The 27,124-nt window shown below is 44.2% G+C and overlaps 2 protein-coding genes across 12 annotated transcripts in view; one reads left to right on the top strand and one right to left on the bottom strand.

The window, feature by feature from the left end:
• Positions 1-22,954, top strand: part of LOC112228661 (glutamate receptor 3) — a 105,173-nt gene extending 82,219 nt beyond the window's left edge. For 2 of the 8 annotated variants that reach the window (XM_042309746.1, XM_024394175.2), the window contains exons 13-16: positions 5,286-5,533; positions 18,701-18,815; positions 20,665-20,913; positions 21,228-22,954. In XM_042309746.1, the coding sequence (XP_042165680.1) occupies positions 5,286-5,533; positions 18,701-18,815; positions 20,665-20,910 (609 nt within the window). In that variant the 3' untranslated portion in view covers positions 20,911-20,913; positions 21,228-22,954. Of the gene's footprint in view, positions 1-5,285; positions 5,534-13,300; positions 13,416-18,700; positions 18,816-20,664; positions 20,914-21,227 lie in introns of those variants that run through there. The other 6 variants (XM_042309747.1, XM_024394176.2, XM_042309748.1 and 3 more) reach the window with 4 other exon arrangements.
• Positions 22,955-23,834: 880 nt separating this feature from the next.
• LOC112228663 (THO complex subunit 2) overlaps positions 23,835-27,124 on the bottom strand; it is a 64,287-nt gene continuing 60,997 nt past the window's right edge. Inside the window, exons 37-39 of one of the 4 annotated variants that reach the window (XM_042309738.1) lie at positions 26,544-26,620; positions 26,202-26,253; positions 23,835-24,698 (exon numbers count right to left, since the gene is read on the bottom strand). In XM_042309738.1, the coding sequence (XP_042165672.1) occupies positions 26,226-26,253; positions 26,544-26,620 (105 nt within the window). In that variant the 3' untranslated portion in view covers positions 23,835-24,698; positions 26,202-26,225. The remainder of the gene's footprint in view (positions 24,699-26,201; positions 26,254-26,543; positions 26,621-27,124) is intronic. The other 3 variants (XM_042309739.1, XM_042309740.1, XM_042309741.1) reach the window with 3 other exon arrangements.

Genomic DNA, 27,124 nt, shown 5'->3' with positions numbered 1-27,124 from the left:
TCTTATATCCAGAAGAGCATCCAAGAATTGCATGTGTACAGGCACTCTGCATACAGACAGAATGCAAATAATTTATTTGCCAACTCATCCCTACATTGAATTGCCAGTGGGGTGGACCTGAGCAAATAGCCGGGAAGCCATCAGAGCACATACATGGAGAGTTGATAGATGGACTGACAGCTGGAGCTGTTTGTGTTTCACTGTGGGAGCCAGCTCATCTGCTCATTAATATTTATTTATTTTGCAAATTGATTCTGAGGCCGAAAAATGACTCACAATGTGCTTTTTTAATGTTGTAGTATAGATTAATATAGATTTGCGTTTGAACAAGAGATCTTTAGCTCACATTTGATTGCTGACAACAAATAACACAAGCAGAGGCGCTGCACACATCTTAGACATTTTTTTATTTTTATTTAACTAGGCAAGTCAGTTAAGAACAAATTCTTATTTTCAATGACGGCCTAGGAACAGTGGGTTAACTGCCTGTTCAGGGGCAGAACGACAGATTTGTACCTTGTCAGCTCGGGGATATGAACTTGCAACCTTCCGGTTATTAGTCCAACGCTCTAACCACTAGGCTACCCTGCCGCCCTCTGTTTACACAGCATGGCTAAGCATGTCATGAACTATTACTCATTTACCATTATTTACATGAACGGTCCCTCCCACTGACATTGTGCAGATGTCAAGCATGATTCAATCACGGCCCCGAATTCATCACGTATCCAGCTACGGCTGAAATGTTCATGACACAATGCAAGGAGAGAGACAGCTTTATTTTATTCAGAAATGCATTGATATTGATGTTCTGTTAGATGCATCCATCTTTCAGGATGGATTGAGCAGATATTATCATGCAACTTCTGCGCAACGGATATGCTATAATATATAACATCCATAATATCAGTCTGATCAGGTCAGGTGTCTTATAATTGGCTTTTGTAGTCCATCTGATATGATATCAACAATTATTTGTCTTGATATGTTTTAAGTGATAACAAAAGTGCTCTCACAGGGGTTTCAGTATTGACATTTAAAAGCACCTTCTGTGACCTTATACTGGATTCTCTGGCCACATTCATTCATGTCACCTGTATTGTGTTAATGCCCTCTCCCCTCTGACCTTCAGTGGAGACAGCTCAGGTCCCCTCCCCTCCATTGTATTATGGCTTCTCTCTCTGAGACCTGGGCTAAGGGCTCTGCTGCACAAAAGGTCCCTTTTTCAAAAATTATTTTGATCTTCCTTTGACCTGAAAATCATGGAGGTGTAAGTAGCCGTAATAGGAGCTGAATGTACTGCAGATTTCCACTGATTTTGTCAGACTGGAAAATATCTGCCCTTGATCTAGACACCCATAAGGGTTCAACATCTGTTGGTGAATAAAACCGCTGAGCAACCCCACCCCCGCTATCACCTCCCATATGGTCTCTCCCTGTACTCTTTAAATGAGTGTGTGATGCAGGGGCTAAAATCCAGCTCTCTGGGGTGGTGATATTGGGAATAAGTTGTAAGGGAAGCTGACTCGCCATTGTTCAAGATTACAAGTCAGCGCATGTCAGCTCAACTTCACTCAATACATTGGTGTGCTGTTTGTGTAAAAGAAACTGTCACTAATGAGAACGATATGGCAGTCTTGACATTTGTGAATATTAGGTGAAATATGTAAGCAGAGGGATGCCGATGCCAACATAGCAGCAGATGGTGTATATGCATATCAGAGACTCATGTTTTGACTGCAGCATTGGTTCTTTTTTCTCTTGTTTAATAATTAACATGTTGACTCATATTTGGCTCATTAATTGAATATCCCTGATCTGATCCTACCTACCCCCTTACATATCAGTTGTTCTGAGAACACCGCCATCTCTACAGGATACAGTGCCACCAAGGTGCTCATTGTGTTCAACAGCCCTATTTATAATTGACATTACAGTCCGATGATGGAATCATCAAGTTTATCAGGAGTCAAGCTCATCCCTGCAATATGAAGAGCAGAGGAGCAGTGAAGACGAGCTGAGGCCGTTAGGGGTTCTGTAGACTATTAGCATCCCAAATCACCTACCCAGAACCACAGCACTCCCCCTGCCCTTGTGTCACAATTATAATATATTCATATTCAGTTAACTCAGCATGAAATGAAGTGCCATTGGGGTTTCTGTATCCAGCCACCTCTGTTAAACAGGTTGACACGTTCTATGAGGATTTACTGGGTTCAGAGCAATATGAGAAAGTGTTCATTATGTTTGCGTCGGTGTGCCACCACCTGATAGAAGAAACAGCTGAACGTCCAGCTAATTATATCCCCAAAGCTTAATTAGTCAGTCAATAGCCAGCAGGAACTTAGGAAACCTCTTCCCCCTCAGAGCTCCTGCTGGGTCTGTAGAGTGATTTTGGAGAGCACATCAGAACTGGTGCTGAATGAACAATCAATATGGATAAGAGAGGAATTACAGATGCTAATGTGTGTGTGTGCGTGCATGCGTGCGTGTGTATGGTTGGGCGTGCATGTGTATGGTTGGGCGTGCGTGCGTGTGTATGGTTGGGCGTGCGTGTGTATGGTTGGGCGTGCGTGTGTATGGTTGAGCGTGCGTGCGTGTGTATGGTTGAGCGTGTGTGCGTGCGTGTGTATGGTGGGCGTGCGTGTGTATGGTTGGGCGTGCGTGTGTATGGTTGAGCGTGCGTGCGTGTGTATGGTTGAGCGTGCGTGCGTGCGTGTGTATGGTTGGGCGTGCGTGTGTATGGTTGAGGTGCGTGCGTGTGTATGGTTGAGCGTGCGTGCGTGTGTATGGTTGGGCGTGTGTATGGTGCGTGCGTGTGTATGGTTGGGCTGCGTGCGTGTGTATGGTTGGGCGTGCGTGTGTATGGTTGAGCATGCGTGCGTGTGTATGGTTGGGCGTGCGTGTGTATGGTTGAGCGTGTGTGCGTGTGTATGGTTGGGCGTGCGTGTGTATGGTTGAGCATGTGTGCGTGTGCATGGTTGGGCGTGCGTGTGTATGGTTGAGCATTTGTGCGTGTGTATGGTTGGGCGTGCGTGCATTTGTGCGTGTGTATGGTTGGGCGTGCGTGCTTGGTGCTTGTGTATAGTTGGGCGTGCGTGTGTATGGTTGGGCGTGCGTGCTTGTATATGGTTGGGCGTGCGTGTGTATGTTTGAGCGTGCGTGTGTATGGTTGGGCGTGCGTGTGTATGGTTGGGCGTGCGTGTGTATGGTTGAGCGTGCGTGCGTGTGTATGGTTGAGCGTGCGTGCGTGCGTGTGTATGGTTGGGCGTGCGTGTGTATGGTTGAGCGTGCGTGTATGGTTGTGTGTATGGTTGAGCGTGCGTGCGTGTGTATGGTTGGGCGTGCGTGTGTATGGTTGAGCGTGCGTGCGTGTGTATGGTTGAGCGTGCGTGCGTGTGTATGGTTGGGCGTGCGTGCGTGTGTATGGTTGGGCTTGCGTGTGTATGGTTGGGCGTGCGTGTGTATGGTTGAGCATGCGTGCGTGTGTATGGTTGGGCGTGCGTGTGTATGGTTGGGTTGAGCGTATGGTGGGCGTGCGTGTGTATGGTTGAGCGTGCGTGCGTGTGTATGGTTGAGCATGTGTGCGTGTGCATGGTTGGGCGTGCGTGTGTATGGTTGAGCGTGGTGCGTGTGTATGCATTTGTGCGTGTGTATGGTTGAGCATGTGGCGTGTGCATGGTTGGGCGTGCGTGTGTATGGTTGAGCATTTGTGCGTGTGTATGGTTGGGGCGTGCGTGTGTATGGTTGGGCGTGCGTGCTTGTGTATAGTTGGGCGTGCGTGTGTATGGTTGGGCGTGCGTGCGTGTGTATGGTTGGGCGTGCGTGTGTATGTTTGAGCGTGCATGCGTGTGTATGGTTGGGCGTGCGTGTGTATGGTTGGGCGTGCGTGTGTATGGTTGGGCGTGCGTGTGCGGCTGTATGTCATCAATCTGTTTTTCTGGTTAGTACAGTCATACATTTCACACTACAATTCACAATGGTCCACAATATCCAATACATACTGTCATTTGATATGGAATGTGACAATTAGCTTGATGCAGCTAATAAGGGTGGGCTTATGGCCCATTATCCATTCAAAAGTGAAAAAGATATGACCAAGCAAAGACTTGCCAGAAATGGACCCTCAGATTAAATCGTATTATCTATTTATCAATATTATATGATGTTATTTGGAGCCCTGGACAATATCTATAATTGCCAAGTTGACTCTGTTTTGTCAGATTAAGCATCCATGTATAGGCTATTTATACACATCATTATAATTTGTAAATTGTTTTGTACTTTCTACCCCAATTGGTAGTCACAGTCTTGTCCCATCACTGCAACTCCCGTACGGACTCAGGAGCGGTGAAGGTCGAGAGTCACGTGTCCTCCGAAACATGACCCTGCCAAGCCTCAATGCTCGCTTAACCCGGAAGCCAGCCGCACCAATGTGTCAGAGGAAACACCGTACAACTGGTGACCAAGTTGTCACCAGTTGTACGCAGTGTATGTGCCCAGCCCGCCTCAAGGAGTCACTGGAGTGTGATGGGACAAGGACATCCCAGTCCTCCCCTAACTCAGACGACGCTGGGCCAATTGTGTCCCTCATGGGTCTCCCGGTCGCGGCCGGCTGTGACTCTGAGCCTGGGATCGAGCCTGGGTCTGTAGTAACGCCTCTAGCGCTGCAATGCCATGCCTTAGACTTCTGTGCCATTCGGGAGGCCCGGATAAAATAAAATAACAATTTGTGAAAACTTCTATCGCAAAGTTTCCTCTCAGGCAGTCAGTGTTTTCCCCACTCAGTCGGTCACTCGACGGAAGGTCACATTAACCTAGTTTAGCCAGCCACTCAGAGGCCATTTTTAGCAGCAGCTCCCTGGGTGTGAGTCAGTCAGGGCAGGGCAGGAGGCAGACCAGGGCATGGCTCTGTTCTCCTCTCAGCATGTCATCTTGCTGCTCCAGGTGCCAGCAGCCCCACTGATCCATCCAGGTGACACCTCCAGAACCCCAAAGTCAAACGGCACACTGACTCACTTCCTGTCTTGTGACCTCATGTGGAGAAGGGGGGATGTTGAAAGGGAGCAGGTGGTCAGTCAAGTGGTCATCCTGTCGACGAATGCTGAGGAGAAACATGGCCCTGCAGTTTTGTTTGTAGTGTGTTGTCAGCTTGTCAGACCTCAGATCTGCTGTTGGCAACATGCCCACTACAACCGGTTCTTTACTCAGCTCTCTGGGAGCACAGCACTCAGCACTCCACTAACCTGCTTTTGTCTTCTCTCTCCTTCTCTTCCCAAATGCAGCGCTCCAAAATAGCAGTTTATGAAAAAATGTGGTCTTACATGAAATCAGCTGAACCGTCAGTGTTCGCCAAGACGACACCAGAAGGGGTTGCCCGAGTGCGAAAGTCGAAAGGCAAATTCGCCTTTCTTCTTGAATCCACAATGAACGAGTACATTGAGCAGCGGAAACCTTGTGACACCATGAAAGTGGGCGGCAACCTCGACTCTAAAGGATACGGTGTGGCCACGCCTAAAGGCTCAGCATTAAGGTGGGTGGGATAATATAACAATATTGTCCATGTTGTTATAGTATTCCACCTACCCTGATGTCTCGTGTCCCATTTCTCTTCTTCCTCATTCTTTACTTTTTATTTTTTGAGGTTCATCAGGAAGGTAAAGGTATTTATTACAGATGTCGGATCTTAACTTGATCACTTTTTTGTCGCATAGAATCTTCCTGCGGCATCAGAGAAATTCAAATGAGCCTTGTGAATCCCGGAAAATAATCAGTTCTCTTTCTCTCCATGCAGGGACAGTCAAGTCATTGGGATCAGGGCTTGCTATCAAAATAATATTATCGCTCAGCGCTAGGCCCCAGTCCTATTACTGCTACATTCAAATGTACAAAAATGTATCTGAAATGCAGCCATTCACATCAACAAACGTTGTTTTATATAGCTTAATAACACAAGATAGATATTGATCTCCAATAGACTACGACATACAAGTGTCAAGTTTATCCTAAGGTTACGAATTAACTGTCAAAATTGAGTTGAATCGCTGACTGGGGTGGTCTAGTGGTTAGGGCCGCTGCCTAGGGTGGTCTAGTGGATAGGGCCGCTGCCTGGGGTGGTCTAGGGGTTAGGGACGCTGACTGGGGTGGTCTAGTGGTTAGGGCCGCTGCCTGGGGTGGTCTAGGGGTGGATAGTGGGGCCGCAGGGGTGGTCCTGGGGTGGTCTAGGGGTTAGGGACGCTGACTGGGGTGGTCTAGTGGTTAGGGCCGCTGACTGGGGTGGTCTAGTGGTTAGGGACGCTGACTGGGGTGGTCTAGTGGTTAGGGCCGCTGCCTGGGGTGGTCTAGTGGTTAGGGACGCTGACTGGGGTGGTCTAGTGGTTAGGGCCGCTGACAGGGGTGGTCTAGGGGTTAGGGACGCTGACTGGGGTGGTTAGGGCCGCTGCCTGGGGTGGTCTAGTGGTTAGGGCCTCTGCCTTCAGCGCGCACATAATAGGCGTACCGTGTTGGACCAACGCCCTTCTGGCACAAATAACTCACTCCCTCCGATTGACTTGATGAAATTACACATTTCAACTATGGACAGTCCAGGGATATTCTACCTCAGATCTTGATAAGAAATGACCATACCAGACACTTGGATAACATAATAAAATAAAAGCAGTAGGCTGCACCAACATTAGTTTCCATTCATACAAAGTATCTTGGCTTTGGTTGCAAGTGGAACACGTGGGATATGAACCAAGGTCTCCCACAGGAGCAACCAACATCTTAGACCGTTTTAGATTCTTGGGCCGAGGGCTGACACGTGACCATGACTGACTCATGTCCGCTGCACAAGCAGGATTAGGTAACACCGACATCATCTTTTAGGGAGGTGAACAATAATGGTTGCAATTGAGATCAGTTGTGTGGGTGAAATAGAGTATTGATGGATTAACAAGACTTCAGCTGAAGATAATCTAAATCAAATCAAATCCAATTTTATTTATCACATACACATTGTTAGCAGATGTTAATCCGAGTGTAGCGAAATGCTTGTGCTTCTATTTCCGATAGTGCAGTAATATCTAACAAGTAATCTAACAATTCCCCAACAACGACCTAATACACACACATCTAAAGGGGTGAATGAAAATATGTACATATAGATATATGGATGAGCGATGGCCGAGCGGCATAGGCAAGATGCAGTATATGGTATAAAATACAGTATATACATGTGGTATGAGTAATGTAAGATATGTAAACATTATTATAGCGGCATTATTTAGAGTGGCATTGTATAAAGTGATCCATTTATTAAAGTGGCCAGTGATTGGGCAAAGAAGCTGTTTAGTTTGTCTGGAAGCGTGATGTGGCTGGTTTTCTTTTTGTAGTCCGTGATTGACTGTTGACCCTGCCACATACGTCTCCTGTCTGATTGCCTGTAGACCCTGCCACATACGTCTCCTGTCTGATTGCCTGTTGACCCTGCCACATACGTCTCCTGTCTGATTGCCTGTAGACCCTGCTACATACGTCTCATGTCTGATTGTCTGTAGACCCTGCCACATACGTCTCCTGTCTGATTGCCTGTAGACCCTGCCACATACGTCTCATGTCTGATTGTCTGTAGACCCTGCCACATACGTCTCATGTCTGATTGTCTGTAGTCCCTGCCACATACGTCTCCTGTCTGATTGTCTGTAGACCCTGCCACATACGTCTCCTGTCTGATTGCCTGTAGACCCTGCCACATACGTCTCATGTCTGATTGCCTGTAGACCCTGCCACATACGTCTCCTGTCTGATTGCCTGTAGACCCTGCCACATACGTCTCCTGTCTGATTGCCTGTAGACCCTGCCACATACGTCTCCTGTCTGATTGCCTGTAGACCCTGCCACATACGTCTCCTGTCTGATTGACTGTAGACCCTGCCACATACGTCTCCTGTCTGATTGCCTGTAGACCCTGCCACATACGTCTCCTGTCTGATTGCCTGTAGACCCTGCCACATACGTCTCCTGTCTGATTGCCTGTAGACCCTGCCACATACGTCTCCTGTCTGATTGCCTGTAGACCCTGCCACATACGTCTCCTGTCTGATTGCCTGTAGACCCTGCCACATACGTCTCCTGTCTGATTGCCTGTAGACCCTGCCACATACGTCTCCTGTCTGATTGCCTGTAGACCCTGCCACATACGTCTCCTGTCTGATTGCCTGTAGACCCTGCCACATACGTCTCCTGTCTGATTGCCTGTAGACCCTGCCACATACGTCTCCTGTCTGATTGCCTGTAGACCCTGCCACATACGTCTCCTGTCTGATTGCCTGTAGACCCTGCCACATACGTCTCCTGTCTGATTGCCTGTAGACCCTGCCACATACGTCTCCTGTCTGATTGCCTGTAGACCCTGCCACATACGTCTCCTGTCTGATTGCCTGTAGACCCTGCCACATACGTCTCCTGTCTGATTGACTGTAGACCCTGCCACATACGTCTCCTGTCTGATTGACTGTAGACCCTGCCACATACGTCTCCTGTCTGATTGCCTGTAGACCCTGCCACATACGTCTCCTGTCTGATTGACTGTAGACCCTGCCACATACGTCTCCTGTCTGATTGCCTGTAGACCCTGCCACATACGTCTCCTGTCTGATTGCCTGTAGACCCTGCCACATACGTCTCCTGTCTGATTGCCTGTAGACCCTGCCACATACGTCTCCTGTCTGATTGTGTAGACCCTGCCACATACGTCTCCTGTCTGATTGACTGTAGACCCTGCCACATACGTCTCCTGTCTGATTGCCTGTAGACCCTGCCACATACGTCTCCTGTCTGATTGCCTGTAGACCCTGCCACATACGTCTCCTGTCTGATTACCTGTAGACCCTGCCACATACGTCTCCTGTCTGATTACCTGTAGACCCTGCCACATACGTCTCCTGTCTGATTACCTGTAGACCCTGCCACATACGTCTCATGTCTGAGCTGTTGAATTGCGACTCCACTTCGTCCCTGCACTGGCACTTCACTTGATTGCCTTGCAGAGGGAATAACTACACTGTTTATATTCAGTCATCATTCTTTCAGTTTTGCCCAAATGCCGCCTTCCATCCACGGTTTCTGGTTAGGGTAGGTTTTACTGGTCACAGTAGGTACAACATCTCCAATGCACTTCTTTAGAAATGCACTCACCAAGTCAGCGTATAGGTCGATGGTGTTCTCTGAGGCTGACCGGAACATATTCCAGTCCGCGTGATCAAAACAATCTTGAAGAGTGGCTTCCGATTGGTCGGACCAGCGTTGAATGATCCCCGTCACTGGTACATCCTAGTCTAGTGCCTTCGATGGTTGCAATAGCCCCCTTGTTATTTTATTCTATTCCAATAGGCTACATTCTATAGGCTACCCACTAGCCTATCCATTGTCACATAATGGAAGATATGAAAACCGATAATAGGCTAGCCTACTGTTTGTGTTTCCCTGGCTGAGTTAATGAGCTGATTTGAGCTGATCAGTTGATTTTACAGATGATTGACTGTAGAGTGATAAACTTTCCTCCAGTGTGGATGCTCATCCATGTTTTATAGTAGAACTATGTATATTTAGTCAATTTAGTTATGGTCTTTGGTGTGGATTAAAATACTGTATTGTGTAATATTGCTTAATATTTCATGTTATAAAGCTGTCAAGATGTTTATTTATTTGAGCCTATCCAAAGTCGATTTTGGTGAGCTGAGACACTTTTCTCTGATGTGCAAATGTGGCCTACTGTAGGCTCAGGCTGGTCACTAGATCACCCAGCATTGGGTGAGAACTCACAAAGCTTGCAGGCGGAGCGAGTTACTTAGACCACTGCACTATGGCAGGTCACAATGCTCTAACAAGCACAAAAAAAAGGATTTTCAATACATCTACCCCCTACAAATACAGAAATGTATTTTAATCCACATAAAACGGAGCCTGTGCGTAACCTACATAAGGTACCACGTAGGTGTGGTACTGCGTTGTATACAAACACCTCTTCCAGTTGCACCCTGGCGGCGATTCTAAATATTTCTTCAGATATTCAAATCCTTCTGCTGCAGGATTATTTTTCTCCTGCGACGAAACTGATCAAATTAAGATCCTACATCTGTATGTGTTTCTTTAACTCACGTCTAGACGTAAAGCCGTTTCGATCATGTTCTCTCTATCTGTATGGTTTGTTTCTCTCTGTGTTGCTCTTTTTCTTTCTCTTTAAAGGGAAAGTACTCTTATATATTACTCTTGGACATATTTACTAAATTCATTTGTATGTTGACGTGCCCCCCAACCACCTCTGTTGTTTGTTTTTCTCTTCCCCTCAATCTTTCCTCCCTCTGTTCTCCTTGGTGTCCCCTCTGTTCTCCTTGGTGTCCCTCTGTTCTCCTTGGTGTCCCTCTGTTCTCCTTGGTGTCCCTCTGTTCTCCTTGGTGTCCCTCTGTTCTCTGTTCTCCTTGGTGTCCCTCTGTTCTCCTTGGTGTCCCTCTGTTCTCCTTGGTGTCCTCTGTTCTCCTTGGTGTCCCCTCTGTTCTCCTTGGTGTCCCTCTGTTCTCCTTGGTATCCCCTCTGTTCTCCTTGGTGTCCCTCTGTTCTCCTTGGTGTCCCTCTGTTCTCCTTGGTGTCCCTCTGTTCTCCTTGGTGTCCCCTCTGTGGTGTCCCTCTGTTCTCCTTGGTGTCCCTCTGTTCTCCTTGGTGTCCCCTGTTCTCCTTGGTGTCCCTCTGTTCTCCTTGGTGTCCCTCTGTTCTCCTTGTGTGTCCCCTCTGTTCTCCTTGGTGTCCCCTCTGTTCTCCTTGGTGTCCCTCTGTTCTCCTTGGTGTCCCTCTGTTCTCCTTGGTGTCCCTCTGTTCTCCTTGGTGTCCCTCTGTTCTCCCCCTCTGTTCTCCTTGGTGTCCCCTCTGTTCTCCTTGGTGTCCCCTCTGTTCTCCTTGGTGTCCCCTCTGTTCTCCTTGGTGTCCCCTCTGTTCTCCTTGTGTCCCTCTGTTCTCCCCCTCTGTTCTCCTTGGTGTCCCTCTGTTCTCCTTGGTGTCCCTCTGTTCTCCTTGGTGTCCCTCTGTTCTCCTTGGTGTCCCCTCTGTTCTCCTTGGTGTCCCCTCTGTTCTCCTTGGTGTCCCTCTGTTCTCCTTGGTGTCCCCTCTGTTCTCCTTGGTGTCCCCTCTGTTCTCCTTGGTGTCCCTCTGTTCTCCTTGGTGTCCCTCTGTTCTCCTTGGTGTCCCTCTGTTCTCCTTGGTGTCCCTCTGTTCTCCTTGGTGTCCCTCTGTTCTCCTTGGTGTCCCTCTGTTCTCCTTGGTGTCCCTCTGTTCTCCTTGGTGTCCCTCTGTTCTCCTTGGTGTCCCTCTGTTCTCCTTGGTGTCCCTCTGTTCTCCTTGGTGTCCCTCTGTTCTCCTTGGTGTCCCTCTGTTCTCCTTGGTGTCCCCTCTGTTCTCCTTGGTGTCCCTCTGTTCTCCTTGGTGTCCCCTCTGTTCTCCTTGGTGTCCCTCTGTTCTCCTTGGTGTCCCTCCTCTGTTCTCCTTGGTGTCCCTCTGTTCTCCTTGGTGTCCCCTCTGTTCTCCTTGGTGTCCCCTCTGTTCTCCTTGGTGTCCCCTCTGTTCTCCTTGGTGTCCCTCTGTTCTCCTTGGTGTCCCTCTGTTCTCCTTGGTGTCCCTCTGTTCTCCTTGGTGTCCCCTCTGTTCTCCTTGGTGTCCCCTCTGTTCTCCTTGGTGTCCCTCTGTTCTCCTTGGTGTCCCCTCTGTTCTCCTTGGTGTCCCTCTGTCCCCTCTGTTCTCTGTTCTCCTTGGTGTCCCTGTTCTCTGTTCTCTGTTCTCCTTGGTGTCCCTCTGTTCTCCTTGGTGTCCCCTCTGTTCTCCTTGGTGTCCCTCTGTTCTCCTTGGTGTCCCCTCTGTTCTCCTTGGTGTCCTCCTCTGTTCTCCTTGGTGTCCCCTCTGTTCTCCTTGGTGTCCCCTCTGTTCTCCTTGGTGTCCCTCTGTTCTCCTTGGTGTCCCTCTGTTCTCCTTGGTGTCCCTCTGTTCTCCTTGGTGTCCCTCTGTTCTCCTTGGTGTCCCTCTGTTCTCCTTGGTGTCCCCTCTGTTCTCCTTGGTGTCCCCTCTGTTCTCCTTGGTGTCCCCTCTGTTCTCCTTGGTGTCCCTCTGTTCTCCTTGGTGTCCCCTCTGTTCTCCTTGGTGTCCCCTCTGTTCTCCTTGGTGTCCCTCTGTTCTCCTTGGTGTCCCTCTGTTCTCCTTGGTGTCCCCTCTGTTCTCCTTGGTGTCCCCCTCTGTTCTCCTTGGTGTCCCCTCTGTTCTCCTTGGTGTCCCTCTGTTCTCCTTGGTGTCCCCTCTGTTCTCCTTGGTGTCCCTCTGTTCTCCTTGGTGTCCTCTGTTCTCCTTGGTGTCCCTCTGTTCTCCTTGGTGTCCCCTCTGTTCTCCTTGTGTCCCTCTGTTCTCCTTGGTGTCCCCTCTGTTCTCCTTGGTGTCCCCTCTGTTCTCCTTGGTGTCCCTCTGTTCTCCTTGGTGTCCCCTCTGTTCTCCTTGGTGTCCCTCTGTTCTCCTTGGTGTCCCTCTGTTCTCCTTGGTGTCCCTCTGTTCTCCTTGGTGTCCCTCTGTTCTCCTTGGTGTCCCTCTGTTCTCCTTGGTGTCCCCTCTGTTCTCCTTGGTGTCCCCTCTGTTCTCCTTGGTGTCCCCTCTGTTCTCCTTGGTGTCCCCTCTGTTCTCCTTGGTGTCCCCTCTGTTCTCCTTGGTGTCCCCTCTGTTCTCCTTGGTGTCCCTCTGTTCTCCCCCTCTGTTCTCCTTGGTGTCCCCTCTGTTCTCCTTGGTGTCCCTCTGTTCTCCTTGGTGTCCCTCTGTTCTCCTTGGTGTCCCCTCTGTTCTCCTTGGTGTCCCTCTGTTCTCCTTGGTGTCCCTCTGTTCTCCTTGGTGTCCCTCTCTGGCAGTTCTGCATTGCTTCTAATTTAACAGTTCAATGTGTTTCTTTCACTTAACTTGCTAAAAGCTGCATTGTCACTTGTGATGAATGTTAACGTGCATGCTGTATGTTGTCGTTATTCTTCTATTCTCTATGACAAAGTGTCCCCATCCCGCACACTTCAGTTCTGAGCAATGTAACCCTCCATACCACCTCTCTAATATTGAACCATTTCTTTGCTGTAAAACGCTTCTTACCTCTCCACACCGGTGCAATTCTTTACCGATTTGTCCTTTTCGTGCTCCCCCTTATGAATCATTTGATATTATTACTATTATTACAATTGACTAATATTATAGTATTAGATTTCTCACGGACCTGTTCATTTTCTTACAAGTTATGTTTTATCGTTTCAAGAAATGCTGTTAACCTGGCAGTGTTAAAACTGAATGAGCAAGGCCTCTTGGACAAATTGAAAAACAAATGGTGGTACGACAAGGGAGAGTGCGGCAGCGGGGGAGGTGACTCCAAGGTCAGCCTCAATGTCACCAACATCGGGTATCGTAGAATAGAGTAATCGGCAAGGCTGTTATATCACTACTGTAACCTATAGGCCCCAACCACAGCCCACTATGGCCTTGTAACAGAAAACTGTGTGGCATTTTCTATTTTATTGTGCAACTGAGATCAAACTGGGAACCCTTTACTTGGCTAATGGAGGAAAAAGACCAGTAACAATTAAGATATTTCTGAGAAAAAGACGAGGTATTTGTTTACTGTACATACAGAAGAAGAGAGGAGGAGTTGAAGCTGATTATTATTCATGATGGTAGTTAAGTACATCCACTGTGGTAAGATAGCATGTGAGACCTCTTTTGGGAAGTTAGTGTTCTGTTCTACAGCAGGGCTGTTTAGTGAGATATTTCTTGAATTTCTCCAGAGGCTTTTTAGTTTAGGTCTTTGCCCTGTGGTTGTGAAAGGCAGAATGTATAGAAGGGGTGATTGTACATTTCCTCTGCTTTTTATGTCCACAGGGCAAACATGGTGGATTTATAATGCTCTGTTTCACTGAAAGTGGATGAATAATTTGTCATTTATGTTGAGTTAAGTATTGACTAAGAGAATAACATGGCAGTGTCCATGAACCCTAGCACTGAGGTGTACTGTAGCACTCTCCAAACTGCCTCAACCTTGGGTGCTAGGACAGGCGAGGCGAACAGCGTAGTCTTGAGAGGACTAAGCATTGCAGGCAAACGTGAGAATTCTAATGACAAAGTGACACAAAATGTTCCAAACTTTTGTCTGATACCAATAACATCACTGTAAACCAGTGTTAGCTTGTCACCCTGACAGATTCCTTTGGTTGGTCTTAGTCTCCAAGACCAGTCAAAGTCTACCTACCCATGGCCGGCCCTGCCCCGACCAATGAAACGCTGCAAGAGGGTGGAAAATTTGACCTGATCTTGGGTTTCAGAACACGAGGGCACAGCGACAGCCCGACTGTGGATCCGTCTCTGTCTCTACTCTTCTGCTTGCATCTTGACCATAGTACACTTGACACATTGTAGAAGACCAGGCAGACTGACTTTGATGTTGTTGACTCTAGTTATTCATTCCTGAGCGTAAGCAGGACATGAATACTATCAGCAGAGCAACACAAAGCAGCTGCCTCGTCCTGCAAGCAATCTGCCTTGAATCCTTGGTAGAGAGAGGGTAGCCATGTTATATCACACCTGCTACATTTCTGGTTTATTATTTTATTCCTAAAAATGCATGTGTTGGTACTTTAACAATGTGCTTCAAATATATTGTATGTAATAACCACTGAGAGAGGAAAACCCAATATATTCTAGACACACAGCTTCTAAAAACACTATAAATATAACTCAATCTGACTTTGGCAAATTATACTACAAATACCAAGGGGAATTAGCTCACAAATGAAAGTAGGCTACATTTTCCTCATATTTAGCACATACATACAGTTGAAGTCGGAAGTTTACATACACTTAGGTTGGAGTCATTAAAACTTGTTTTTCAACCACTACACTAACTTGTTAACAAACTATAGTTTTGGCAAGTCGGTTAGGACATCTACTTTGTGCATGACACAACTCATTTTTCCAATAATTGTTAACAGACATATTATTTCTCTGTATCCAATTCCAGTGAGTCAGAAGTTTACATACACTAAGTTGACTGTGCCTTTAAACAGCTTGGAAAATTCCAGAAAATGATGTCATGGCTTTAGAAGCTTCTGATAGGCTAATTGACATCATTTGAGTCAGTTGGAGGTGTACCTGTGGATGTATTTCAAGGCCTACCGTCAAACCCAGGGCTTCTTTGCTTGACATCATGGGAAAATCAAAATAAATCAGCCAAAACCTCAGAAAAACAATTGTAGACCTCCACAAGTCTGGTTCATCATTGGGAGCAATTTCCAAACGCCTGAACGTACCACATTCATCTGTACAAACAATAGTACGCAAGTATAAACACCATGGGACCACGCAGCCGTCATACCGCTCAGGAAGGAGACGCGTTCTGTCTCCTAGAGATGAACCTACTTTGGTGTGAAAAGTGCAAATCAATCCCAGAACAACAGCAAAGGACCTTGTGAAGATGCTGGAGGAAACAGGTACAAAAGTATCTTTATCCACAGTAAAACGAGTCCTATATCGACATAACCTGAAAGGCCGCTCAGCAAGGAAGAAGCCACTGCTCCAAAACCGCCATTAAAAAAAGCCAGACTACGGTTTGCAACTGAACATGGGGACAAAGATCGTACTTTTGGGGGAAATGTCCTCTGATCTGATGAAACAAAAATAGAACTGTTTGGCCATAATGACCATTGTTATTTTTTGGAGGAAAAAGGGGGAGGCTTGCAAGCCGAAGAATACCATCCCAACCGTGAAGCACGGGGGTGGCAGCATCATGTTGTGGTTGTGCTTTGCTGCAGGAGGGACTGGTGCACTTCACAAAATAGATGGCATCATGAGGTGGGAAAATTATGTGGATATATTGAAGCAACATCTCAAGACATCAGGAAGCTTGATGCTTGGTCGCAAATGGGTCTTCCAAATGAACAATGACCCCAAGCATACTTCCAAAGTTGTGGCCAAATGGCTTAAGAACAACAAAGTCAAGATATTTGAGTGGCCATCACAAAGCCCTGACCTCAATCCCATAGAACATTTGTGGGCAGAACTGAAAACGCATGTGCGAGCAAGGAGGCCTACAAACCTGACTCAGTTACACCAGCTCTGTCAGGAGGAATGGGCCAAAATTCACCCAACATATTGTGGGAAGCTTGTGGAAGGCTACCCGAAACATTTGACCCAAGATAAACAATTTAAAGGCATTGCTACCAAATACTGATGATTTGTATGTACACTTCTGACCCACTGGGAATGTGATGAAAGAAATAAAAGCTGAAATAAATCCTTCTCTCTACTATTATTCTGATATTTCACATTCTTAAAATAAAGTGGTGATCCTAACTGGCCTAAGACAGGGAATGTTTACTAGGATTAAATGTCAGGAATTGTGATAAACTGAGTTTAAATGTATTTGGATAAGGTGTATGTAACTTTCCGACTTCAATCGTATACTCAAGGAAATTCCATACAGCAGGTTAAGAACTGGAACTAGTAACTATTTGTGATAAATATATTTGGATGTATGAGAATCAGGCGGTGTAAAGACATAATTTACACCTCCATGGGTAAATCATGTTTCTTCTGTGTGTCATATTTTCTCAGTTGTGCATCTTTTGTCCTCATGTTTTGTTTTGATGTGATTTGATATTTTGCATGAACTGTTCATACTGTGTATTTTAATTTGATATTTTGCATGAACTGTTCATACTGTGTATTTTAATTTTATGTTTTTGTCTTTGTGTATGTTTTGGGAGTGTTCTGTTTGCATTGTTTTCCAGTTCTTGTTTTGTCACCTCAACATATCATAAACCACACATATGATAAGCACTCCTGAATCATACTTGGTGGTAACGGTGACATAGTCCATAGACCTCCCCCACCACAGACACTGATACTCTCAAAAAAGAACTGAACATTGCTTTTTTTACTTTGCTCCTCCTTGTTGTTGGACTGGATCAAGACTGGATGGGCCCCAGCATGTCTACCTAGCAGCCAGCAGAAATCACAGGCACAAGGTGATAGCCATCTGAGAGGCATGCTCAGTACAGCACGCACATCAGCATGTGTCATTATTGTGTCAGCCACTACTGGACAGACAGACAGACCCTCTGTGACGCGTTAGCTAGGATAGTACAGTCCTCTAGCTCGCTGTTAGCCAGTCAGCTCTCAGTCAGTTGGCCTCTCACTTGCTGTCATTCCTGTTGTGGGTCACTTCCTGTGCCTGCATGCCCTCATAGGACGCCCCCCCTGCCAGCCCTGGATACGTGTCATGCAAGAGGGAACTAAATCATCGCCTGTTTTCATCTTTGGCTCCATAACTACATCATACATTAATAACACTGTTATGTTATGGCACTGTTATAACACTGTTATTCCCTGTTTCTGTCGTTGCTATACTCTACAAAATGAGTTCCAGATCAAATAGCCATGCCATTGCCAGGGAGTCTTCCTGCTTGGGGACTTGGTAGGGAAACAGAAGTCAGCACACCCAGTTTGTCCTGATGTTACGCCCATAGTGTAGCTGCTATTCTCCATACTGATGCCAATACTGGAACCTTGACAGATGTGACTTGCATGTCCATAGCAACAGCTCAGTACGAGCAGGAAACAGTACTTATTGTCCGAAGCTGCTGTAACTAACCTCATCCTTAATAACATAGTTATTTTCTGAGACTAGTTGCAAACCATAAATGTTGCCAAAGTATTTTTTTGTCTGAATTGCTGTGAAAATAAGCCATATAGCCAGATAAGATCAAATAACCTCACATTCTCTACACTCCTCTTTTATGTAAATATTCAATATTATGCATTAAGCAGACAACAGTGGTGAATACAATATATTTAATGAAGTTAAATTACAAACCCAGATCATTTTTCAGAAAGAAAATAAACACAGAAATCTAGCAGTCATGTAGAATGCATAATGTCTTACAAACATAACGCCCTACTTGAGGACTCATTAGAAACTGTTTGGCTCTTTTATTTCTCAGTCAAATCTACCTGCAGATCTCATTGATCTCATTGCAGGTAGAAGTTGAAAACCTAGCTATATAACACTAACCATGCAGCCACAGAGCTACATAGAATCAATATATTGGCACCTATTTTGGCATCTACCGCTCTCTTGTAGCTCTCAACGTCACATGTGATTGATTTTATCTGCACAGTATAGGCCTACGTAAGCCTATTCTGAGCAGGATGCATATGCAGTGGGGGGCTGTATTTTGTGAGGGATTGGCTGCCCTCAGTTAGAATAAATTCAGACTGCTGGTTTTTGTTTGCCTGTTAGTCAGGAAAGGGTTCCTGTTAGATCCACCTTGCTAAACCCTTGGTCAAAAAGCTACATGTGCCCATAACAATTGCACCTCTTATTTTATGTATGTATAGAGCTATATTACAGCAGCTACTCATTCTGCTCGATCCAATCTTTTCTACTTTTTTGAACAGTGTGTGCCGATTACTCAAAGCGATACAGGTAGGGTCCGGCACGGTAGGGGTTAGTCCTGGTGTATGAAAGGTGACAGGTGGTTTTGCCTGCTCTCTGTGTTGTCTTGGCCAGGACCCTGCTCTATCACTTTGTAAAGTATGAAGTAGTTTAAAGCTTGAATAACATAAAATAACATAATATAATGTTATTTATGTTATTTCCCACGTGAAGAACTCCTGTAAACCTTGCCGTATTGAAACTCAGTGAACAAGGCATCTTAGACAAGCTGAAAAACAAATGGTGGTACGATAAGGGTGAATGTGGAACCAAGGACTCTGGAAGTAAGGTCAGTCGCTGCAGGTCTTTTTATACTGCATTTTGACCTAACTGTTCATATGCAAATACGTAAACACCATACATTTTCAAAACCACATATTTTTTTCTTCAATTTTTATTTATTTTTGTTTTCCTTTTCATAGAATGCAAGTGAAAACAGTCTAAACAATATCCATCCCACAGTTTGCCTGACACATACTTCATTATCCACAATACTGTCGACATTATTGGTGTTTACATTACTATTATAATAATGATAATGATTATTCCTAAGATCTCATCACATAGTTTAGACATACAGTATGTATTGGTAGTTGAAAAGGTGCAGCATGCCTTGGAAAAATGTAAGATTACATGTGTATTCATACTTACCATAGACAAATGACAACCGTTGAATTGTAACCATTATGCTGCAGTTTTGTTAACCAAACTTTTATTGAAACATTGTTTATTAGTGTCCTTACTTATTCGCGTGCTAATTGAGTATATTGAATCGATTAACATTATGCAGCTTGACTTCAAGCTTCCTTACTCTGACAAACTACAAACTAACTTTCAAACTCCAGATGGTCATCCAGTGGTCAGATGGAATCTGAAGGTCATGTTTGAACTGTGGAATGTCACAATAAGGAGATTTTGTTTGCACACTTCATCTAATATAAACCAGTTATTTAACCCTCTGAGATAGTCATCGGACAGGACACACATGCCCTGTAGCCAACATCAGGGCTCCCCTACGATAGTCTACAAAACACACTTTAAAGGACACACATGCCCTGTAGCCAACATCAGGGCTCCCCTACGATAGTCTACAAAACACACTTTAAAGGACACACATGCCCTGTAGCCAACATCAGGGCTCCCTACGATAGTCTACAAAACACACTTTAAAGGACACACATGCCCTGTAGCCAACATCAGGGCTCCCCTACGATAGTCTACAAAACACACTTTAAAGGACACACATGCCCTGTAGCCAACATCAGGGCTCCCTACGATAGTCTACAAAACACACTTTAAAGGACACACTAATAGGGTTCAAATGCAGATGGTAAAACTCTTATAAATGAATTTCAATATCTAAGTTTGGATGTTAGTAGCAGAAAAATGGTTCAATTCACAATACCTAAAGCTTGCCACTTTGATTGAAATTGTCAGATACAGTCAGATAATGGTACGTTTGAAAAACTACAGTATCATAGTGAAGTCAGGGCCTATCAACAGTTTTTCGACCTGTACGACATTGACCACCTTCCTTTAGGGTGGCCTCGTAAATGAGCTACAGAGTAGGGTATAAGGAACCTTTTTCTCGACATTCACCAATCCAGCTAATGTTATAAACTACCTGCAGAGTTGAACCACCTCTCCTTATATTGTTGAGGGTTGACTGACCTACCAGACAGTCCCAAGTTGCTCCCAGCTTTCCACTGTTGTAGGGAAGTCATTCAGCAGGTCAGCCTCTGCCGTTTATCTCAGTACTACCCCACAGTAGGCATGTCTCCATGGGATTCACTGCCTACACAGTTGATAGAACCATACAGAGTTGTTAGGGTAATCCATTAGATCACTAGGCTGTGTTTACACAGGCAGCCCCATTCTTATATTTTTTTGACCAATCACACCAGAGATTTTCACATCAGCTCTTTTTCAGCTTTGATCTGATTGTTCGAAAGGCCAATTAGTTAAACGATCAGAATTGGGCTACCTGTGTAAACACAGACTAATAGCGGGGGTGCCGTTTACATTAGAGCTGGATTTGAGTCAGAAGCCTCTTTGGGAGATTTTGCCTGTCTTGTTAGATCAGGTCACAACCAAAATGTCTGTAAAAAATTCTTAACATTGTTCTTTACCTTCCCCAGGACAAGACAAGTGCTCTAAGCCTGAGCAATGTGGCGGGAGTCTTCTATATTCTGGTTGGAGGGCTAGGGCTGGCTATGACCGTGGCTTTGATAGAGTTCTGTTATAAGTCACGGGCAGAAACTAAAAGACTGAAACTGGCTAAGAATGCCCAAAACTTTAAACCAGCTCCTCCGGCGAACACCCAGAATTTTGCCACGTACCGAGAAGGCTATAATGTGTATGGAACAGAGAGTGTTAAAATCTAGGGGGTATGTGTCTCCAACATTTTGTCCCAGTTGGGCAGTGTGTCTGAATGTCAGTCACCCTGTAACTGGGTGCCATTTCAATACAATGTTATAAACTGATGTTTTCAACATGGACAATGCATGTATTGTATAGTACTTCTATAATATTTTTATGTTGAGTATAGGCTACAAAATACACATTTTGAATGCTGTTGAAATCTAGCCTTCAAGGGCCCCAAATACCCAAATGTTTATTTCGGTTCCCCTATTACTGAAAAATATAACCTTTTATGGTGTCACAAAATAAACCCTGTTGAAATCCCATTCCGGTTTTACAGATCTGAAGTCTGTCCCTTCCACTGGTGTCTCTGCAGGAAGGTACAGTCACTCTGGAGGAATACAACCCGCAATGGCTGGCACCCTGGAGGCGACAGACATGGTCATCAGCTTAGGCCCAAACCCACAGTCAACAAAGGCCCATCTTGGGATGCCAAACCTGGCACGATAATCAACGACAGTGACACAATAGGACTTGTTTCTTGAAATATGGGACCTGCCTCTCTTAGTGCCTTACGGAGCATTCAGCGTCACAACAATGCAACTCCATTTTGGTTCACTTGAAAATACAGAATCAAAAAATAATATAGGGGAGGAAAGAAAGAAAACATTGATACTTTTGTAATCTATATACGTGGGTTAGTTTTTGTTTAATTATTTTGACAAAAAAGAAGGCCATTACTTGCCATTAAGAAACTTATCCCAGAGAACATTTTAAGTCATTTCAATCCTTTACAGGCATATTTTAGTGGTAAAACATTGACCATTTTTTTGTTTGTTTTATTTAACGTACTAGTCAACTGCCTATTTTACTATACAATTATGTTCAATGTCATATAATAATCTAAGATAAACTTCAATCAATAGGATAGGATCAATAGAAAATGACAATATTGTACCCTCGTTCTGTATTAAAAAAATGTGCATAATTTGAAACCATTAATTATTCAAAATGTCTTAGGTGCTGTCAATTTTCTCAGAGCCTGATGGACAAACTGACATTTTATCATGGCAGCAGCATAACATGACTGGTTAAAAAAAATGCAATATTTAACTTGGGTCACACCTGTCACTACTGCCAAAAATGTTCAATTGAAAACAGATTTTATGAAGATGTGATCAGTTTTAAAACACATATGGTGTCTTACTGTAATTGTTTTTTTTTATTGAACAGAGAACAAACAGTTGTAGAGAACACTTGGATATTTACAGTATAGGACTACCAAGCATAATAGGTGTTTGGTTATAAACAGTACACCCCTTTTGACAATATATAAAAGGTTTAAGTACTCCTCCTCCTCAAAAATCTGCTACATTTCTTACACATTAAAATGGAAAAAGCTTCATAAATGTAAGTATTATTGCAATGCAATCCAATGATATCTTTAAAGAGGGAGCTCTCTATTATATGAACATGCTGGGTAAATAACAGCACACTGTATCTATCTGGTTGTGATTTACATAACTTTCTTTGTACCCGTTTGTTTTCTGTTGAGATTATGTAGTGAATGATGAGCAATGAGAGTGGAGAGAGAGATCAGAAGAATACAACGAGTATTTCTGTTTGAATGTTTCTGCCAAAACTGTGATCCACTACACTTTGAAGACACACCCAAGACAAAACTGATGATATGAGAATTCTTTATGAACCACGGAGGACCATAAATGTGAAGAAAAGTATATTTGTTTAGTTTGATTTTATTAAATGAAGGCTTCTCATCATTTTTACCCAAGTAAAACGCATGTGGAAGAGGTGATCACTTGACCAAACTGCAACCTAAAGCAGACCCTAGGAAGTTAACAATCTCAACTTTAGAACTCATTTGATCCGTTCGGTTCTTTTATTTGTAACTGCATCTCAGCAATGAGAAAACTGCCAAGCTACATAGTGATAACAAGAACTGCATGTCTGGACATACTGAACCTTGTTAGTGAGGTTCTGTACAAAGAATTTTATTACATTTTTGTAAATAAAAACGGATTTAAAAATGGGTTATTTTGGAATATTCTTAAGATGTTGAATGGTATTCTTTGTCATACAGGAACAATATATTTTATCATCCTCATATCGCCAGCAATCATACTGCGCCACATATCACACAGGAAGAATCCAGGAAATATTAACCAGCCATTTATCCAGCCAACTTGCCAGCCTCCAAGCATTATCTTGAAACGAGCAGAGAATAACGCAATATGGAGAATCCATATGGATTGCCCTGAAGTACAGTCAAATGGTATATGTGAGCAATTATTTCATGACAATGCACTATATTGCAAAGGATATTTCCAGTGAGAAAGGGGTATTTCCAGTATAGAGGAATAGCAGCAGAGTGCCTTGCCAGCCAGGTATAAAATAGCAAGATTGCCAGACTGGACAGAAGTTGGTCTGGGGCTTTTGTGTGATAAATAATGTAAAGCCAAATAACTCATGTATGATTTACAACCAAGCTAAAACACTGAGGGAAAGAGGAATAAGAGAATGCTTTCCACTGTAAAGTATCAACAAGACTGGAAGCCTTGTCTGAACACCAGACTAATACATTTGTAATGTATTTAAGAGCTTTCTGTACATATCAGAAAATAAACGGTAGCAGCATTCCCTATCAGGCTGTATAGCTCTGCTGAACACTGGAGATTTCTCTTTGTACAAGGTTTAGATTTTTCTCTGTGGACAATTTCAGTGTGGGAACTTGACACTTTCTAACTTAGAGGAAGTCTAGAGTTGTGTCAATGTAGAAGGCAATACTTTGGAGTAAATACTTGATTTTATAACTGTATTATATCAGCAGCTGACCTACTGAACATTCTGTTACGTCAGCTTAACTGTAAGAAGGGATGTGAAATGGCACATAACCCCATTAAAGAAAAGAACACCAGACACGAATGGCTCACTAGGAAAACTATCATTTATTAGTTAAAAAAAAGCATACACTTGTCGAGTACAGCAGATAAAAACTCCAAAAAGTTGTTTCTGAAACATTTGTATTTGGAGTACAAAGCTTTGACATTTTTACAATTATATTTGCTTCAAGGAGTAACTGTCATTTTACAAATGATTTAAAAACCTGATAACACACAATCGCATAATGGACATAGCAAGGGGACATCAAAAAATAAACAGAACAGATATGACATGACTTACATGTTACCTTCTTTATTATTGTACACATAATATACAAACTGGTCATTTGTATCATTTCACTTAATCTTTGCCTAAAGACTTGCTTGGCTAAAAAGGAGAAATAAATAGACATGTAACCCTAAATGAGGCAAAAGCAAATATGGAGAGTGTCTATTAATGCCAATAAAACAAGCCGTAGGGGAGGAACCTGACAACATAAAACAGGTGCATTTTTTCATCAAGCGTTTGTGATTATGGAATGTATGACCTGTTGATTTCAAGAGAGCGTTTAATACAGTTACCAGTTGTCTTTCTGGGTAGAATATCATTTTGTGATTTGAATAGCACATTGTGCCAATATTCAAAAGTTAAAAATAAAACAAATACCTGGTTACTGAAACACACTGAAATGAAAAATAGAAGAATAGATCTGCAAGTTCCAAACACTACAACTAACATGTCTTGCGGGCAGTTACAACGGAAACAACACAGGCAGAAATGAGAGTAACATTTGAGATGCGGCCTCCTCTCAGAATGAACAAGGCAGAGAAAATAGAGCACTAGTTAACAACGTGGTACAGGATGAGGGAGGGTGACTGTCTGGGTTAAAAGCACGGCTTCTCCAGGTCTGCTGCAGCCCACAGATGGGAAAGGAAGGAGAGGAAGAAATAAGATATGTTTTAGACACTGACCAAATCACACAAACATTTGAAAGTCAAAGGTAATTATGTTAAATTGGGATGATGTAAATTAATTTCTCAATTATACTGAACAAAAATATAAACGCAACATGTAAATTGTTGGTACCATGTTTCATGAGATGAAATAAAATATCCCAGAAATGTTCCATACACACAAAAAGCTTATTTCTCTCAAATTTTTGTGCACAAATTAGTTTACATCCCTGTTAATGAGTATTTTCCTTTGCCCAGATAATCCACCGAACTGACAGGTGTGGCATATCAAGAAGCTGATTGAACAGCATGATCATTACACAAGTGCACCTTGTGCTGGGGACAATAAAAGGCCACACTAAAATGTAAGGTTGTGTCACACAACACAATGCCAGAGATAACTCAAGTTTGAGGGAGTGTGCAATTGGCATGCTGGCTGCAGGAATGTCCACTAGAGCTGTTGCCAGAGAATTTAATGTTAATTTCCCTACCATAACGTCCTTTTAGAGAATTTGGCAGTACGCCCAGCCGGCCTCACAGCCGCAGACCACACCAGCCCAGGACCTCCACATCAGGCTTCTTCATCTGCAGGATCAGCGAGACCAGCCACCTGGACAACTGATGAAACTGTGGGTTTGCACAACCAAAGAATTTCTGCACAAACTGTCAGAAACCATCTCAGCGTGCTCTTCGTCCTAACCAGGGTCTTGACCTGACTGCAGTTTGGTGTCGTAACCCACTTCAGTGGACAAATGCTCAACTTCAAATGGCCACTGGCACGCTGGAGAAGTGAGCTCTTCACAGATGAATCCCGGTTTCAACTGTACCTGGCAGACAGCGTCGTGTAGGCGAGCGGATTGAATGCAGAGAGATACCGTGACGAGCTCCTGAGGCCCATTGTTGTGCCATTCATCCACTGCCATCACCTCATGTTTCAGCATGATAATGCAAGGCCCCATGTCGCAAGGATCTGTACACAATTCTTGGAAGCTGAAAATGTCCCATTTCTTCCATGACCTGCAAACTCAACAGACATGTCACCCATTGAGCAAGTTTGGGATGCTCTGGATCGATGTGTATGACACCGTGTTCCAGTTCCTGACAATATCCAGCAATTTCACACAGCCATTGAAGTGGGACAAGTGGGACAACATTCCACAGGCCACAATCAACAGCCTGATCAACTCTATGCGAAGGAGATGTCCAAATACGTGAGGCAAATGGTGGTCACACCAGATACTGACTGGTTTTCTGATCCACACCCCTACTTTTTTTGTTTTGTTAAGGTATCTGCGACCAACAGATGCATATCTGTAGTCCCAGTGATGTGAAATCCATAGATTAGGGGCAAATTAATTTATTTCAATTGACTGATTTCCTCATATGAACTGTAACTCAGTAAAATCTTTAAATGGTTGCATTTATATTTTTGTTCAGTGTAGTATTCCATTACTACTTACCTTCGCTGACTGACCTAGAACACATTATCTGTGCTTGTCGGAGGACTTATGAGTACCACCATTAAGGAAAACCTTCTCCTTCATTTCACTTGTTGGATACCTACTACAAAGATCAACAGGAAATCTAGCACAAGGTAGTTGGGTAAATAACATGCCCCTGTGAGATAATAGCCATTTCTTTAAAGACACAATATTTTGTGCTGGTCGTTGCCTTGAATAAATGAAATTGAAATATATACAGTACTCAAGGTAATACAATGATAATTACACCAAATACTATGGCTCCAGAAATGAATTCCATCATTTCAGTTCTAAAGCATTACTCAAAACATTTAAGGATATTGTTTTTTCTCTTCCTTTCCGCCGCTGCTGTCTCTCTTCTCCTTCTTGTCAGGTTTGTCTTTGTCATGCCTAGACTCCTTTAACAGCAGGCAGGAAACACAGGTGTCAATCAAAACATCACTACTGCCACCAGTGGCACAGAGTACACCGGGGCACCAATGTGTTGGCTACAAACTATGTATATACAGCACATTTGGCCAATAGTTCCTATATGCACATATGTGATGTTGGTGCTGGTTCAATTATTCATCTGCAGCAGCAGCACAGTTTCTGTACTTATTTAAAAGGGCCAGAGAAGCTGCACAAAAACACTGGGCCAAAACCATCCCAGCTTAACCGCTTTGACTGAGCAGCAACAAAAACACTGGGCCAAAACCATCCCAGCTTAACCGCTTTGACTGAGCAGCAACAAAAACACTGGGCCAAAACCATCCCAGCTCAACCGCTTTGACTGAGCAGCAACAAAAACAGTGGGCCAAAACCATCCCAGCTTAACCGCTTTGACTGAGCAGCAACAAAAACAAAACAAACTATGAGAGACTACGGCTCCTCCCCGGGAGCACTGTGTTGTGATCTGCTAG

The sequence above is a fragment of the Oncorhynchus tshawytscha genome, linkage group LG30 (assembly GCF_018296145.1).
Source record: "Oncorhynchus tshawytscha isolate Ot180627B linkage group LG30, Otsh_v2.0, whole genome shotgun sequence".
Classification (NCBI taxonomy): Eukaryota; Metazoa; Chordata; class Actinopteri; order Salmoniformes; family Salmonidae; genus Oncorhynchus; species Oncorhynchus tshawytscha.
The sequence above is the reverse complement of the archived record's forward strand: the minus strand, read 5'-3'. Positions and strand labels throughout refer to the sequence as shown.